The 18,437-nt window shown below is 41.7% G+C and overlaps 1 protein-coding gene across 10 annotated transcripts in view; it reads left to right on the top strand.

Moving 5' to 3' along the window:
* PDE10A (phosphodiesterase 10A) overlaps window positions 1–18,437 on the top strand; it is a 385,571-nt gene that overhangs the window by 328,709 nt on the left and 38,425 nt on the right. For 8 of the 10 annotated variants that reach the window (XR_008316105.1, XM_053295826.1, XM_053295806.1 and 5 more), the window contains 7 exons: window positions 5,267–5,407; window positions 6,140–6,295; window positions 7,864–7,914; window positions 10,903–10,982; window positions 13,106–13,157; window positions 13,639–13,781; window positions 17,650–17,742. Coding sequence is in view for 9 of the 10 variants with exons in the window: in XM_053295826.1 (XP_053151801.1) it covers window positions 5,267–5,407; window positions 6,140–6,295; window positions 7,864–7,914; window positions 10,903–10,982; window positions 13,106–13,157; window positions 13,639–13,781; window positions 17,650–17,742 (716 nt within the window). In the remaining variant the exon portion in view is untranslated. The remainder of the gene's footprint in view (window positions 1–5,266; window positions 5,408–6,139; window positions 6,296–7,863; window positions 7,915–10,902; window positions 10,983–13,105; window positions 13,158–13,638; window positions 13,782–17,649; window positions 17,743–18,437) is intronic. The other 2 variants (XM_053295814.1, XM_053295790.1) reach the window with 1 other exon arrangement.

The following is an 18,437-nucleotide window of genomic DNA, read 5'->3' as shown; positions in this document are numbered from 1 at the left end:
GGTCCACAGAAGAAGAAGAAATCCACAGAAGAAAAAATTCAAAGCAGCACACAGTTAAAGGTACTGGGGTTGCAAAAAATCAACAGAAGAAAACAACAACAACTCTACAACAAAGTCGCACCCAGTCAAAGCCACTGGGGCTGCTGGCACAATTAAAAAGAAATAAAATAAGCAGTTGGGTTAGTAAGGAAAGAAAAATAGATCAGGCCACCACCAGTGCCATCCTGCTGCAGTCTCTCTGTCTCATTCTCCTCCGCCTCTGCTCCTGAGGCACAAAATAGCTCTTCTGCCTTTCTACCTCCAAGCAGTTTCTTAAATGCATTTTAAAAATCCCTCATTTGGCCTCTCCCCAGCCAATGGCACAGTTGCTCATGACAACAGTTGATCTGAATGACAACAAGGCAACCAAGAAGCAAGATCTCAGGCCAATTGGAAGCCAGTGCTGAAAACCAATCAGCAAGGGTAAAAACAAAACAAGACTAAAAATGGTACTTAGATCACTTGAATTGATTCGAGCTTGAATCAGGGCAATTTGATTCAAACTCAAATCAGGCCCTTCGTTTTAAGGGCAGTTTGATTCGAGGGCCCAAATTGATTTACACACCTCTACTTTCCAGTGTGAAACTGGTCCATTTATCTATGCATTTTGTGATCTGTCTCTCCATATTATTAAGACCCTTCTTTTTATCCCAGAGTTGCTAAGTTTTCTTAGTATTTATGAATGTATCAGAGATTTTTTGGAACATCCAAGCATGTAATTTTCGCTGGATCACCTTTGCCTACATATGTTGGCATCCTCAACAAATTATAATAATTGGCATAGCATGATCTTTGTCCGAAGGAATCATGTTTCCTTTCTTTCCATGTTGACACTCAACTTTAACAGTTCTGCCATCAAAAAAGAATTTCCATTAATTTATCATGAAAGAAAAAAGTTTGACAGACAATCCTGTAGTTTTTCCCCTGGCTCACAATATTCTGGGAAAGGAAGCCTATAATGATTATGTGTCCTTTCCCGATATTGCTGGGGGTGGGGTGGTGGTGGTGGAATGGCCATGCTCTACAGTTACAGGGCCCCCACGCCCAATAATGCCCCAGGAAACGGATGCAGTGTCATGGCATTGCATCTTCTCCAGGGACCACCTGCTGGGGGACAAAAGCAGACTTTAAAACTCCACTAATTGCTGCAGCCAGCAAGGAGGACAGGAAGAAAGAAGAGGCACCTTCTGCCCAACTTTTAGGTAGCACTCCCTTCATACATATACCGGTTCAGTCCAGTATGATTACAGGGTCAATTTGGTGCATCCAACCCCGGTGCATTGGGTGGCTGATACACATGATCAATCAGATCCAATCAGATGCTGATATTTTTGTTGATGTGCAGCCCTATGTTCTATGTGAGGCTGCCTTTGGTAAGCATCTGGAAATTTCAGTTGATGCAAAATGTTACAGCATGTGACTTATTTGCTGCTCCAAGTGCACTGGCCCTTTTACGGGCCCCTGAACAGGTTCGAACACTGGCCAGTTTGAACATTTGGTGGGGATGGGGGGGTAGGACTTTAAAGGTGGGGGAGGGTGCACTTACCCCTCCCCCCAATTCCCCCCCTCTGGCACTGGAATTAGGTAAAATCCTGCGAGGCGGCAGCGTACCTCCCTGCAGCCCCTTCTGCTTCTTTGGCCGGAAGTACCAGGTGCACACGCATGTTGCACACACGATCCTGACATGCACATGCCTGCCCGGTACTTCCGGCCACTTCCAGCCAAAGAAGCAGAAGGGGCGGCAGGGAGGTATGCTGCTGCCCCGAGGGATTTTACCTAACTCCAGCGCTGTTGGGGGGAAAGCGGGAGGAGGGGTAAGTGCACCCTCCCCCACCCTTAAAGTCCTACCCCACATCCCTTCGAGCCACCCCTGCCTGGTTCTGTGCACATCTCTAGCACTGGCCACCAATCTGTTCCTGGGTACAGTTAAAAATGCTTGTTATTACCTTTAACATTCTGAACAGTTTGGTGACAGAATAATTGACGTGAGTATCCTCCCATATAATTCTGCCCATTCTTTTAGGTCAACTGGGGGAGTCTGTCTTGCATGTTCTGCCTTGATCAGAGGTACATATGGCAGGAATGTGGAAGAGAGCCCTCTCTCTAGCTGCACACAAAGTTTGAAATTCCCTGCCCCAGGATATTCATCTCACTCCCTTCTTACTCTCTTTTTATGCCTCCTTAAGACCTCATTTGTTGAGGCAAGAGTTTAATTTTGCTCCTTGGTTATGTTGTTGGTTTTATACAGTTTTATCTGAGTCTCTAGTTAAAATTTGACTCTATTGTGTTTTATTACTTTGTCCTTTAAAAAAACACCCTTTAAATCTTGTTGTTAGCTTGCTTAGACACTTAAATGAGTGGAAAGGCAGGATATAAATTCACAAATAAATAAATTGTTGAACACTTCAGTTGTTAACAGAATTCTTGTGATATAGTAACTGAAAAACATGGATGAGGATAATAATGTAGATTACATTGGGTAGGTACCACCTTCCTTTAGATGCTGACTTAGAGTCTTTCCTATGAAAAGGACAGTAAGAATGCGTGTGTGCATGCGCGTGTGCACACACATACACTCCTTTCTGCTATGACTGTTATTCCAGAACAGAAAACTTAATTCTTCCTGATAGACATCGCCATCTAGTGACACTGGAAAATATTTTTGAAATAGAATGGCTGAATGTTGTTTCCTATTGAACCAAGTAATATGATTCTGATGTCATTTGTTTTTCTTTTTTCCCCTTTTGTAAGGGACGGCATAGATTAGGTAAAACTCCTCATTTGTTTCAACTATACTGAAGATGATATATATTTTTAAAGTACATTCTATCAATACAATACACAGTAGAACACACGCAAGAAAATTTGCTATTTATCACCTGTAATTTATACCTGGACTTCTTAAAAATAGTTAATTATTTTATACGTTCATCAGCCATTCTTTTTCTTTTGTTTGGTAATCCTGAACCCATTTTCCAATGCTTTCCATGGATTGTAGCAGATTAACAGATGTGGAGCTACTTCATGATACTCTGTCAGTATAATTTATTTTATGTAATCTAAAATGCATATTAGAACATCCAAGGGTAGGTAAAAGGGCAACTTTTCAGTGAGCATACTTACAATAGCAGACCAGAGTATTTGAGCTCTTAAGCAACCCCATTATACATGTATAAAATCACTTTTAACCTGATGCAAAACCAACTGTTTCCATTAGTGGTTTTAGAAATGTTATGTATTTCCAGGGGGATAAATATCATTGGATAGGTAGCTTAAAGAAATATCCCCAAGTGTAAAGGTGGTACAAATTGCAAACTTTTTATGAAGAGTAAGTTCCATATTTGCTTACTGGTCACAGTACTCTTCTCCATTTTGAAATGTTATTGTGACTCTTGTTCAGTTCTAACAGTGATTTAACATTTAAATGCTATATTTAAATAGCAAGTTTTTCTTGGAAGCATTTATTAGCCTTTCAGATTCTCTTAATTCTCAAAATAAGTTGAAATTACTATTTGAGTTTAGAAAACTCTGGAGAACTGAAGATTAATATGTGAAATATTAAAAAAGGAAATTTTGTTGTGTCACCTGGTTTTTGAAAGGTTTGGTGTTTACTATTGTCTTATTATTCATGTTTGTGAATGGTATGGCATTCACAGTACTACTACCATGTTCATACAGCAGAACTCACAGAATCTGTGAATTCACATACAGGAGACCCTCATTATCCACAGTTTCGTGGATTGTGGTTTCATGAATCTGCGGATGGGTCTTAAAGATCCAGTTTCTTTATCCACAGCATGAAATATAGTCAATTCTCACCTATCCGCGGTTCCTGAGTGGCTGGAAATGACTTCCAATTTCATTTCTGGCTGCCATTTTGAAATATAGAGCCAATTTGTGGCTCTTTTTTTGTTTAAAAAAAATTTAAACAACAACAACAAAGAGGATTTGCGGGGTGAGGGGGCATCCTTGGAGAACATGGTACTATGCTTTTCTGCCCTTATTTCTGCCCCTCCCTGCTTTTTTAGTGGTTTTTTTCAAAGTAAGGAACCTAACCTCTGGATTCCCATATGGGTAAGGTTTCCTTGTTTGCAATTTCTATATCCATGCTAATTGGTGAGAACAGAAACCCCACGAATAATAAGGACCACCTGTATGATCAAACATGTTTGATATATATTTATTATATTTATATATTGCCTAACCAAAAACATTTCTAGGTAATTTACAAAACAATTGAAAACAAGACATAATAGCAAAATGACAATAGACCAGTTAACAGCCGTTAAAATGGCCATTAAAATTGCATCATAATTGCAGTCAAAATAGTTAACTTAAAAAATATCTTGACTACATCTCATTTTTTAACATTTCCAAAAGTGAGTGTAAACATTTATAGACTATTGATTTCAGGGGTTGTTTTTTTTAAAATGTAAAATTCTAATTTGCTGTGAACAGTCATAGGAAGCTGCCTTATAGATTGGTTCAGATTACTTTATTTATGGTCAGTTACCAAAAGAGCGATATACAAAGGTAAATGCCATAAAATAGCATAATATCCTTAAAATAAGCATATAGATATATCTAACAATGGCAATTTTAAAATACACTCATAACTTTGAGACTCTTATTTTAAAAACTGCATAACAGTACTTAGCAACTATTCTGGAAATTACTGAATCTTCATCAGCTAATAAATACTTTACGAGGAAATCCCCGGTTAAGCTGCCTTATACGAAGTCAGACCACCACTGGTCCAACTTATCTTAGTACTGTTTACTAGGGATGTGCATAAACCGGTTTGGAGGTCCTTTTCCGGACCTCCAGACCAGCAGTTTGGCCTGTTTGATGGGGGGTTTTAAGAGAACCCTCCCTGCTCCTTAAAGCAGGGTTTCTCAATGTGTGGGTCCCCAGATGTTATTGGACTTCAACTCCCATAATCCCCAGCTCCAGTGGCCTTTGGCTGGGAATTATGGGAGTTGAAGTCCAATTATATCTGGGGACCCACACATTGAGAAACCCTGCCTTAAAGGTAACCCCCCTGCCGCGAAACTGGCCATCTGCCAATTTGTGCACATCCTTACTGTTTGCACTGACTGGCAGCAGCTTTGCAGAGTTTTTGCCTCCACAGCTCTTTTTGAAGAACCCAAGGATTGAACTTGTGACCTTCTGCAGCTTCCACAAACATTCTAATTGTACTTCCTTTCCCTCCTCTTGCTTATATTAGAGTCTCTGCGTGTTCACACCACCAGGAGCAAAGGATGGACAACCACAGCTTATTCCTGTAGGACCTGTTACACTTGGCACCACGATATCTGCACATGTAGCCAAATCTAGGAAAACGTTACTGGTAGAAGATATTTTGGGGGTAATTTACTGTCTTGTGAGAAAATAATGTTTTAGTAATCTAATTTAGAATTATTTTTAGAAGAGTCATAGTTGATAGAGTAATTGCATATGAGAAACACATCATAAGCATTGTAATGCAGACCGGTTGATATACAATTTTAACAATATCTTGTTATCAATTAAAAATCTAAGTTCTGTAAACACGTCAGATGGAAACTTTGATAGGACAAAAGGCAGAGTAAGTACATACACAAACATATTGCAAAATATTCCAAGACTTTCAGAAGGTAGCTGCACTTAAAACACGCATCTTGATACTTATGGTCTTGTAGATCTCTCTTTTTGCATGCACAAAAGGGTCCTTGGAAAGGACTCCCTCCCAGTTTGCAGAGAACATGCATGGTGCTGCTTGCACACCACTTAACAGATTATTGCTGCTGTCCATTCTGACAGCACTGACAATATTTTGAGTCTGAGGAAATCAAGAGCAGTCACCCACACTTGATACAGTAGGTGTCTTGTGTTTATCAAATAAATAAGTGTTTATACATCAAATAATATATCCAGAGAGATCCTGTGCTGCCCTTTAATTTTTTATTACTAATAATATCAGTAATATTTCATGATGCATAGTGTATTTACATTCCTCATCACAACCCTGTGAGGTCAATCATTAATATTTAGCAACAATGAATGGAATCAGTGAAACAAATATTATACTAGTAATAAAAAATTATTCTTGTATTTTTAGGATGAGCGGTTTCCCAAAGGTACCGGACTGGAATCAGGGACTCGCATCCAGTCTGTGCTTTGTTTGCCAATCGTTACTGCAATTGGTGACTTGATAGGTATCCTGGAGTTGTATCGTCACTGGGGCAACGACACCTTCCATCTCACTCATCAAGAGGTAAAGCCTAAATGATGTGATGAGCTTTACAATGTTGCTTTTGAAAGGATGCGAAGCCACTTGCATAATGTGGCTCAAATTTGCTTTATAAGGTGTTCTGAGAGTAGATTCTCTGGTAGGAAATGATTCTCTCATTTCCTACGAGAGAATCTACTCTCAGAACACCTCAGACATTGAAAACAACAAAACCCAGTACCCCATGGGCCTGTCTTTCTGGGGGTTGTGGGCACCCTATGTGCACTACACCACAACCCGCTATGGGCTACCCTGGTGCCTCCCAAGTGGAGTTATGGGGCTGCTGAAATTCCCCATTATTCCCTATGGAGGAAAAGCTTAACGATGCGCAAACTTTTTTAAAAAAATCACCCCTTTAGCCCATTTCTTTGAAATCTGGGTGGTAGCAGGTACCCATTGGGGCACTAACATCTGACCCACTCTCCTCCCCCCAAATCCCCTTTCTGCCCCAAATCTTCCATAAAGAAATTGCAATTTATTTATTTATCATATTTTTATACTGCCTGATATGTAAATCTCTAACTTGATTTAAAAACAAAACAAAACACCCCTTTGCCCAATTTCTTTGAAATCTGGGTGGTAGCTTCCTTGCACCCATTGGGCACTACCATCAACCACAACCTGCTCTGGGCCACCCTGGTGCCCCCCCTCCCAGGAGTTATAACTAAGGCTGATGAAGTTCCCATTATTCCGTATGGGGAAAAGCTTAAAGACGTGTGAACTTCAAAAATCTTTTTAAAATCACCCCTTTGCCCAATTTCTTTGAAATATGGGTGGTAGCTTCCTTGCACCCGTTGGGCACTACAACCTACCACAACCCACTCTGGGCCATCCTGGTGCCCCTCACATAGAGCTATAAGGCTGTTGAAATCCCCATTATTCCCTTGGGGAAAAAGCTTAACTTCACAATTTTTTTAAAAATCACCCCTTTGCCCAATTTATTTGAAATTTGGGTGGTAGCTTCCACCCATTGGGCACTACTACTCACCCCACTCTTTTGCCCCCAGAACCCCTTTTTTGCCCCAGATCAATTCGGATTCAGATTTGGAAAATCCAGGTATAAATCGAACCTGGGATGATTGGGAGGGGGGCAGATTCTAACCCCAAACAAATTGGGAGTCATTTGATTTGCATACAAATCAAATCGAGAAAATTGATCTGTGCACATCCCTAGCTGCCCGTCTGTGTAGACCAGGGATTCTCAAACTTGGGTCCTCGCGTGTTATTGGACTTCAACTCCCATAATCCCCAGCCTCAGTGGCCTTTGGTTGGGGATTATGGGAGTTGAAGTCCAATAACACCTGAGGACCCAAGTTTGAGAATCACTGGTGTAGACAATACTGAGCTAGATGGACCAATTGTCTGATTTGGCTTATGGCAGCTTCCTATGTTTCTGTGAACGCCAAGCAAAACTTTTTTGTGGGGTAACTAATCTTCCATTGTCCTTGTTTATACATCCCAAACCAATTTAGTGAGTAAGTTGCTAGAATCCTCAAAAGGCTGAAAATGTGTTGATGTCTTTTACGAAGTAAGGGTTTTCTGTCATTTTTCAGGTTGCAACAGCCAATCTTGCATGGGCCTCAGTAGCAATACATCAAGTAGAAGTAAGTCTTTAAATCAAATCAAATCTTATCTTTGAAAGCTAATTCTAGAAATATATCAGCACTGTAATATCTAAACAATATAGAAAGTTGAGGACAGTGGCTCACATTCTGTGCACTGCGGAACAGGAACTGGGCTGAGCTCCACTGAAATTTCTTCCATGGAGGCAATTCCCGTTCTGCACTTTTTAACACTGCACAGAATGTGAGCCGGTATAATCAAGGTATATTTCATTATTTCTACATGCCAGTGCACTGTTTCTTTACGATCTGTGCTTCTGGTTGTCTATGCTACAGGCCAGTTAAGTTGTTGATTCTTTACTGCGATGTTTTAGATTGGTTTGCTTATCCTTCCCTGTTCCAAAAGTTCAGTATGTGGGTTAATGATAAGCAAGCATGGCCTCAAAATCAGTGATATGTTGACTGCTCTCTGGCCCAATTTGGTTTTGGCTCAAGTAAAAAAAGTTATTTCAAAAAGGTTTAATAATAGTTCTTTTTAAAAATTATTTTGAGCCCACATTCCAGTTGATGTCACAATGCACACAACCCTTGCTACCAATCCTTTTGCTTTTCTAAATTTACCAGGCTGTGTAGAGGGCTTGCAACAGAGCATCTGTTAGATCCTATATGCCCTCTGAACATATTTGGCAGCATCCACAGATTCCTGGCAGCCATGTAATTGAGAATTACTGGGGATGTAGTTCCCATATGTCCTAGTGATAACCCTCTTAGATACTTCAATTTCCATTGTTCCTATGACCATTGTGCATAATAATGGCAGTATCTAGAGAATGGGTACTCATCTGTGGAAGCAAAGGGGAGGGAGGGAGCATGGTGAAGTTCTTCAGGGAGTGCGTTCCAAAGCCGAGGGGCCACAATCAAAAAGGTCCTGTCTCTAGTCCCCACCAACCTCCATCCCCGTCATACTTCCACCCATATGACAGCACTTTTACAGTATAATGAGCAGTGACAGTTCAGGAATTTAACTACTAAAATGCATATCAACACAAGAACATTATACTGACCAAATCATTTTGTTTTAGTTTCACCATTATAACACATCAAACAGAAACTGCCAATACAGTACTTGGCTTTTGTTAGGCTTAGGCTAAGTACAATCCACTTACTCAGTGCGAAGGAGAGCTGGTCTTGTGGTAGCAAGCATGACTTGTCCCCATAGCTAAGCAGGGTCTGCCCTGGTTGCACCTGAATGGGAGACTTGATATGTGAGCACTGCAAGATATTCCCCTCAGGGGATGAAGCCGCTCTGGGAAGAGCAGAAGGTTTCAAGTTCTCTCCCTGGCTTCTCCAAGATAGGGCTGAGAGAGATTCCTACCTGCAACCTTGGAGAAGCCACTGTCAGTCTGTGAAGACAATACTGAGCTAGATAGACCAATGGTCTGACTCAGTATATGGCAGTTTCCTATGAAGATCTGCAAACTTCTCACCAGCTGTTTCACATCAGGCCTATATTCCATTGTAGTGGTATGGAGATGGTCGGTCAGATGCCTGTCAGTAAGAGAAATGCACAGTTTTCACTTGATGATACCTATCAGAGAAAAGGCTCATGGCCCCTTTTCCTCATCCTTTTGTGGCAACGGCTTTGCTCTGGGGAGGGGGTTACGCCACCCAATTGCTCCTCTAGGTTAAGGTCCTCACCAGGAGTCTTGAGTGCCCCTCTTCCCGTGTCTGCACTATTGACCCCCATCATTGGCAGCAATGTCCTTAAACAGCCGTGCACAGTCATCACAACCCTGAAGCCCCTGCTGTTCCTCCCCTCCCCTTCTGGAGGGTTGTCCTATGATACCTGGTGGTCAATGTCATTATGTTTCACGCCCCATTCTGCAGCAGTCACCCAATCCCTGGTGGCTAGGAGAGCCCTAGTCCACACACTCCCACCACCCTAGAGCTGCTTTATATCCAGAGGAGGAGGCAGGCAGTAAAGTCTTCAGCCCCCTGAATTAGAGATGCTGGCTTAAATACAGCACAAAGAGCTGCGCACGCAAGCAGAGTGTGGACATGCTGGCTACATGAGACTCACCACTCTGTCAGCATTTCTAGTGAAGTTGGAAGACTCTCAGTGCAAAGGACCCCGTCCATCACTGCAGCTCTGCCTACAGGTGAAACTCGGAAAATTAGAATATCGTGCAAAAGTCCATTAATTTCAGTAATGCAAATTAAAAGGTGAAACTGATATATGAGACAGACGCATTACATGCAAAGCGAGATAAGTCAAGCCTTAATTTGTTATAATTGTGATGATCATGGCATACAGCTCATGAAAACCCCAAATCCACAATCTCAGAAAATTAGAATATTACATGGAACCAAGAAGACAAGGATTGAAGAATAGAACAGTATCGGACCTCTGAAAAGTATACAGTGTACTGTGCTTGATTGGCCAGCAAACTCGCCTGACCTGACCCCATAGAAAATCTATGGGGCATTGCCAAGAGAAGGATGAGAGACATGAGACCAAACAATGCAGAAGAGCTGAAGGCCGCTAATGAAGCATCCTGGTCTTCCATAATACCTCATCAGTGCCACAGGCTGATAGCATCCATGCCACGCCGCATTGAGGCAGTAATTGCTGCAAAAGGGGCCCAAACCAAGTACTGAATACATATGCATGCTTATACTTTTCAGAGGTCCGATATTGTTCTATTCTACAATCCTTGTCTTATTGGTTCCATGTAATATTCTAATTTTCTGAGATTGTGGATTTGGGGTTTCATGAGCTGTACGCCATGATCATCACAATTATAACAAATTAAGGCTTGACTTATCTCGCTTTGCATGTAATGCGTCTGTCTCATATATCAGTTTCACCTTTTAATTTGCATTACTGAAATTAATGGACTTTTGCACAATATTCTAATTTTCCGAGTTTCACCTGTAACTCCCAGCACTCCCATTGGGAGTTGAGTGCAGCAGTGATGCATGTTCCACAGATTCACACTGATTCTATTGTTCTACTTAAGTAAACAATAGTTTGTGCATTATCTCACTCAGGTGTGCAGGGGCCTTGCCAAACAGACAGAACTGAATGACTTCCTGCTTGATGTATCAAAGTAAGTGAAAGAAACTCAAACTCAGTAGCTCAACAGTAGATTTTTTCCTGGTTTTCTTCTCTGTGTTTACTCATTCCCCTGGGAATTGGTTTAAGTATTTTTTTCATGCAAACAATGAAACAGGCTACTGTATTCATACATTGTTAATATTACGAACAGGTTTGTAATACTATTATTTAATATGAAGCAGCATTCAATATTTTTATTGATGCAGAATTATTCCATGTAGTTAGTGAATTTTGTGCCTATTACTGTCCAAGGTTGGTATTACCAACTAGTATAGAAGGCTAAATTATGTTGGATGAAATCTTGATTTATTATGTTATGTGGATACAATTTCAGTAAACTTAGTACATCTATCTGCCTGTGAAAGGCTTAGCAAGAAAATGAAATTGCAGGTGAAAGGACCATGCAAACAGAAATTTCAAGTGCAAAATCCATGCAAGGAAATGTACTCTAGATAAAAATACTTGTGCATTACATTACTTTTATAGAAAGGAAATGTGCACATTTAGTAAGTGTGTGGCATACATGGCCCTAGGAATTTTAAAATAATTCTTAGGAATGGATATAAAGTGATACATGTTCATGCATTGACTAGAAATATATGTCTACCTTCTTATTTATTTATTTATTTATTTATTTATTTATTTATTTATTTATTTATTGTGAGCCTAGATGTAACACAAACATTAGTTGCAAATAAAATCAAATGCATTGAATGTTTCCTGGAAATGTTGGCTGACTTCCATACTGGCATGCAGTGGGTAATGGGTTTCGTCATGCAGTGGGTAATGGGTACTATTTGATTATCTCCCCTTCTCTGTGAAACTGCTTGTGCCTCTCAAAATTACATTCCTGAGAGTCGCAGAGCCCTCAGAGACATAGCATCAGGAGGCATTGGCGGCTACAGAGCAACGGGAAGATAGTAAAAAATCACCCCTCCTACATTGTGCCACAAAAATAATGTGTCAGTGCAGCTTAGTCTGTATGCCAGCCACTGTAATATAATATATGTTGAATCTTAATAGGTGGGACATTTAAAACTAGTTTTATTAATACATATGACTTTTATCTTTGAATGACTTTGGGTGTCCTTAGAAAAACACATCTTCTTCTGGGGGGGCGATAGCTACTATTGTGGTTTTGCAAAAACAAGGTCAGTCTGTCTTTCTAGACATAAAACTAGACTTGGCTTTAAGAAAGAATATTGGTTAATATGCTCACAGAATGAGACGTAAAAGCTTGTGCCCGTATCCAGGCACTGCAAAGGCAAAGAGAAGGAATAATCTTCAGAAAGGGACAGAGGAAAAATCAAAATAGTTGCCAACTTCAGTGCATCAACAAAATAATTAAAAAGTGGAATATTATATACTGTGTTTATTAGAAAATTATTTTAAACACCACTTTTTCATGATTTTGTTGATGCACTGAGGTAGGCAACTATTTTGATTTTGGCTCTGTCCCTTTCTGAAGGTTCTTCCTTCTCTTTGTTTTTGCAGTGCCTGAATACTGACACTGGCCTTTATAGCTCATTCTGTGAGCACTGGGGATGTGTGGACTGGTTCGGGGGTTCGGTCCGGAGGTTTGGGGGTTCGGGATCGAACCGAACACACACACACACACACACACAGAGTTCTGTCCGGACTGGAACCAAACCTCCAGACAAGTCTGTGAATTTTTTAAAATTTTCTAAATAAAATCTAAATACCTCTAGCCCCTTTCGGGGGCTTCCTGTAGGCCTCTGGTGGGGAGTCCATGAAGGTTCCCCCTCCCCCCTCTGGCCTCTTAATTCACTGCCACGGCCTGGGAAAATGCTTGTGTTTGGCCCGTTTGAGCCTCTGTAAGTGGCCCCCGTGCATGTGCAAATGACCTCTGCGAGGCCCTGGGTCATGCCAGGGCTCACAGGGGCCACTTATGCATGTGCTGCGGCAGCCAAAATGGTCACCGTGTGCACTTACAGAGGCCCGGACAGGAGAAAGACAAGCATTCTCCCAGGCCGCACTGGTGAATTAAGAGGTCGGTGGGGGGAAGGGGAACTAACTAAAAGCCACCACAGATCATTTTGGTAGTGAAATCTAAACATGATTTTATTAATTAGAATTCTGTCTCTTTTCCTGCAGAACGTATTTTGATAATATAGTTGCAATAGATTCTCTACTTGAACATATCATGGTAAGGTACCTGTTTCTTACAATTTCAAGTCAAGACAAAGTATAGGAAAAATTTTTTTCCATATTCTTTGACCTGTATATGTGTCTTTTTCAAACCAAAATTACCACAAAGTCTGCATATTACCATAAGTCAGCATTTCCCAGCTGGTATGCCATGCTGATTCTCCTGAGCCATCTCCAAACCCTGGGTGTTTAAACTCCCGGCTTTTGGGGCTGCCTTCCCCCATATTGCTTCTCAGGGCTTTTTGTGCCCTGAAGAGAGAGAGAGGGTATAAACAAATAAGTAAATAAATTTCACTCCGCAGCTTTGCCACCACAAAAAAGAAAATGTGTCTATGTTGAGGGAGAGGGCAATATGCCCCCCTTTAATATATATTTTTGGGATGAAAGGTTTTGGGAAACCCTTCCTTGAGCTGTGAAAGATGATACAGGCTTCACTAAAGCCTGCTTTGGTTAATCCTAGTTTTGTTCTTTGTCTGTAGATATATGCAAAAAACCTGGTGAATGCAGACCGCTGTGCACTCTTCCAGGTCGACCACAAGAACAAGGAACTGTATTCAGATCTTTTTGATATTGGGGAGGAAAAGGAAGGGAAACCTATCTTCAGGAAGACCAAAGAAATAAGGTAAGCAGGCTGTCCTTAAGTGCCAGTATTGTTATCTGTTTGCAGGTGCATATTTACAGGCACTGTAATAATTCTTGTCACACTGTGATAGCATTCTCACCAAGAACCACCTCCAGAATGTCAAATATTAGAATTTGATTGCCAAATAATTATTTTATTTGTTAGTTAGTTTGATTGATTGATCTCTATACTGTCATTCCAAAAATGGTTCAGGGTGGTTTACACAGAGAAATAATAAATAAATAAGATGGATCCCTATCCCCAAAGGGCTCACAATCTAAAAAGATACATAAGATAGACACCAGCAACAGTCACTGGAGGTACTGTGCTGGGGGTGGGTAGGGCCAGTTACTCTTCCCCTGCTAAATAAAGAGAATCACCACGTTCAAAGGGGCCTCTTTGCCAAGTTAGCAGGGATAGTCTTGATATGAAACACTGAGACCAAATCACTAACATTGTAATGAGCAACTCAGAAAGGTGACTGTAGGACACTTTTGCCAATATTTGATCCATGCCTCCCAAATCTCTCGTCTCATTTATCTCAAAATGACTTACCTCAGGTGTGGCATCAGCTCAGAACTGTGCAAGGAACAAGCTTATGGCCTGAGGGCTTTTAATTGCCTGCCCTTGATGTCAGCAACCTGAGGAGATGATTTGTTGGAAGCTATTAACTGTTAGTGTCTAAATATTAGTGTCTGCTTCGTTTCTTCTGCAGTTTTAATGCAACTTGAATTTTAATGCAACTTGAATCATGTTCCCCTGATATTTTGGAATCACAGTCTTGGATGCTTCCTAGATCATTCTCTTAGCCTCAAAGTACACAAGGTAGAAGAGCCTTATGTTTTTAAATGTGGGTCTTCCCCAATCATATGCATAACAGGAGACAGGGGTCCTATTTAACAGAAAAAAGATATGCAAAGGCAGGAAGTGCTGAATCTCCCCCTGCTTGTTGCTCCCCCACCCCATCCTGCCTTCCATTAGCAGAACAACTGAGGGGAAAATTTCTATGAGAGAGAAGCTGCAGGAGTGAGAAACAAGTGTGCAAGACTGCTGAGCACCCCATACCCCAACTCCTCTTATTTGGAATTGAACCTCCCCTTCCACCACCACTACCTGGTACTGGTTTGCACCCAGTTGCAAAATATCAACATTTGAAGCATCACAGATAGATTGGGCTTCAGATTTGGAACTCCAGTTTGTGTCAGTGGCCAGGAAAAGGTGTTTTCCATTTTACGTGGCAAAAAGGTATTAGCGCTGGTTTATAGGCAGCCTCTGGAGGATATGTCAGAATCTGAAGCTGGAATCGGGAAAGCCTAGAAGAGAACCAGGAGTGAGGGAACAGACTAGGAAGTAGGGCTAGGAAGCAAGCTGAGTGTCAAAGCTCAGCAGGAACCAAGATCAAGGGGCAAGCTATGGGTCAGGGGGCAAGCTATGAGTCAGAGCCAAAGGTCAAGGGGCAAGTTATGAGTCAGAGTTGAAGCCAAGTAGATAAACAAAAAACCAGAAGCAAAAGACAAGCTGCAATATAGTGTGTTCAGAACTGGACAAACAACTCAACACTATTTCTCACCATTTTAGATATTCTATCTCTTTGTAGATAATCTAACCTGACACACACCCACATACTCAAGCCCACATACCTGTATCAGCACCTGCCAATTCTACCTCCTACATTTCCTCAGTGCCTCCCTTTTCAGTTGTCATAACATCATGTATTTCATACAATTGATGCTAGGATTAGTCTTTTCTGGATATTACAGTTCCAGGATCTTGGGAGAGAAGTGAGAGGCTAGCAAGCACCTTGTTTTATAGCTGCTTCCCTCATACACACAAGGAAATCTTATTAACTAAAGGTTTATTCAGCAACCACTCCATTTTCTCCTTCTCCTTTTCCTCCCTTTTCCTTCCTGACTCCACCCCCCACACTCTCTACAGGATCCCCACTGTGACAAACTTCTAAAAAAAACTAAACATAAAAGATACTGGATAGAATACAACACACCTGTTGCCTCCTTCCTGTTTACTATTGCAGCTGAAAGAGAAATATGGAGTTGCATACATGTCCCCTTAAATAGCAAGAAAGTCCGCTGCTTATTACCTTCCTTCACATGACCAGCATGATGACCGATGGGGAGGCAGGCTTCTCCATGCCTCCCTGCACACGATTGCCCTCCCTCTGAAGGCTTTGCCACTTGCGTGGCACATGAGCAGTGCCGCAGCAAGCAGCAGAGCCAGGAGCTGCAGGAGGAAGTCCACTGGCATCCTACAATGCACCAAGGCCAGGAATGTGATGCATTGGGGGATGTCCTCACTGCTGGACACTCTTGCCAGGTGCTCTTGCAGGCACCCTGAGCATTCACATGACTGGGGAGTGGTCGTTATTATTAGGCTGGGTACAAAAGCTGGGCTTCCCCAGATCCTGCTGCTCCATATGAGCAGCCCTCCCTGGGTAGGGCTGTGCAAGCCCAGGTAGGGCTGCTCATGTGAATGACCTGAATGTTGTTAGTGGCAATGACAGGGGCAGATGTGGGAATGAGAAAAATTGCCATTACAGGATTTCCCTCAAGTACCATTTTTTAAATGCCCCAAAGTGCTAAAGTGACAGTTAGGAAACCACTGTTCACTGAGAAAAGACAGAAGAGCATTCAGTGCCCTTTGGGATATTCCCTCCTCTCTAGTCAGGAGTTGGGCCAGCTTCTGACTGACTGGTCGGGAGAGGTCCCCATCTCCCCCAGAGTAGCCTTGCCTAGCTGCCGGGTTACAGGTTTTCAGCATGGTCTCATTACAGGCTGCTGATTCTAATTAATTATGGAGGGTGGGTTTCCTCCTTCTCTTAGATTCCTCTCTCCTCCTTGTATGTCCTAGACATGGGTGGGCTCCTTTATGCTGGTCTACAAAGCTGGTTTCAGGGAAGGAAGTGATTGTGGTTTCCTCCCTAACTCCCTGGCACCTATTTTTCCTGGCCTGGGTGGAAGCAGCCCAAATATGGAGGTGGCAGCATGGTGCCCCAGTCCCTTTAGCTGCAGTGACCATAGCCACCTCCCAACTGCTGCATCATCTACTGCCTTGAGTGAGGTCTGCATACCAGGCAGCCCAGAAGGACATTTGTAAAGGGAGTGGGGACACTCTACATAATGGTTGTGACATCAGCACAGTCCTCATGGTCCATGCAGTGTGTCCACACATCCTCTTTTATCGTTGATGTATTCTGAGGATTGCATATCTAAGAACAGTCTTGAATCTGTTGTTTTGCTTTTTAGTCTATCTATCTATCTATCTATCTATCTATCTATCTATCTATCTATCTATCTATCTATCTATTCTAAGAAGTATCACTCAGTGGTTTGGTTAAAGGGCTGACAGGTGGGGAGAGACATTTATAATGCATCTTCTTGACCCCTTGGTCATTTATTGAAATCTTTGTTGAAATTATGGAAGCAGCAACTTGACTGAAGAGCTGAGGGGAAAGGCAGAGAGAGGGCTTTCCTTTCATTTGCATAGCGTTTATCTGTTCAACAAAATGGGTAGGGGTTTTTTTGGGGGGGGGCAGTTTTGTTGTACTCCTGCCTGGAGATTGCAAGCCTTAAAGGAGCAGCCTTCTGGCCTGGATCCTAACTTAACTCAGCCACAACTCAGTTTGGGAGTTAAGTGGAGGTCCTATTTCCCATGAAATGGCTTTGTAAGTCCTTCCTTCAGTCCCTGGAGGCAGGGACATTATCCAATGCTGAATGACCTATATAAGAGATGAGGAAAAATTCACCATGTAAGAAAGTTTTCTCTCTCTCTCTCTCTCTTTCTCTCTCTTCCTCAATTCCCGTGGTAATTACATTACTTTAATATGTACATATCTCTTTATATTTATATGCAGATTTTCTATTGAAAAAGGAATAGCTGGTCAGGTAGCAAGAACAGGTGAAGTCCTCAACATTCCTGATGCCTATGCAGATCCACGTTTTAACAGGTTTGAATTTGGTTCAGTTTAACTTGGACTACAACACAAAAAGACAGTGAATGCTGCACTTGTATTCTTCAGTGTGTGTGTGTGTGTGTGCGTGTGTGTAAAGCCTCTTCAGAATATGTGTATGTATATAAGCAGTGATAGCTTTCCAGTACAGTTTACATTTCTTAAAATATGAAATCTTCCTCTTCCCCTTCCTCTTCCCAAGACTGAAGATTACTTAATGGGAATGCATATTTGTAGCTTTGTGCCCTCATAGAGAACTCAGAGAAGGGTTTGGCTCTGGGACTAGCTGGTCAGGGCTAACAAGTGCTTTCTTAGGAGGTCAGACTTCTCTCTCGATTTCCAGTCATCTTCTTGCCTTGGTCCGAGATGGCAGGACTTTCTCAGAGTTTCTTAAAAGAGAAGAGTTATTCTCATTGTTGTTAGTTTATTTATATGTCACCATTCCATAAAATATTATTCCCAAAGCAACTTACAATAGCAATTAGAACCGCCAGACTTAGCAAAATGCAATGATCACAACTAGGGGTGTGCAAGTGGGTTTGGAACCAAACCAGTTTGAAGTTGAAATGGTTTGGTTCGAAGGATCGAGGTTGAGCTGAACCACCCCCAGTTTGGCTTGACCCGAGACCAAACCCCACTAGCCTGTTCGGGGCATTCACAGACCTTTTATGATTTATTTATTTTTAACAAAA

The sequence above is a fragment of the Hemicordylus capensis genome, chromosome 1 (genome assembly GCF_027244095.1).
Source record: "Hemicordylus capensis ecotype Gifberg chromosome 1, rHemCap1.1.pri, whole genome shotgun sequence".
Taxonomy (NCBI): domain Eukaryota; kingdom Metazoa; phylum Chordata; class Lepidosauria; order Squamata; family Cordylidae; genus Hemicordylus; species Hemicordylus capensis.
The sequence above is the reverse complement of the archived record's forward strand: the minus strand, read 5'-3'. Positions and strand labels throughout refer to the sequence as shown.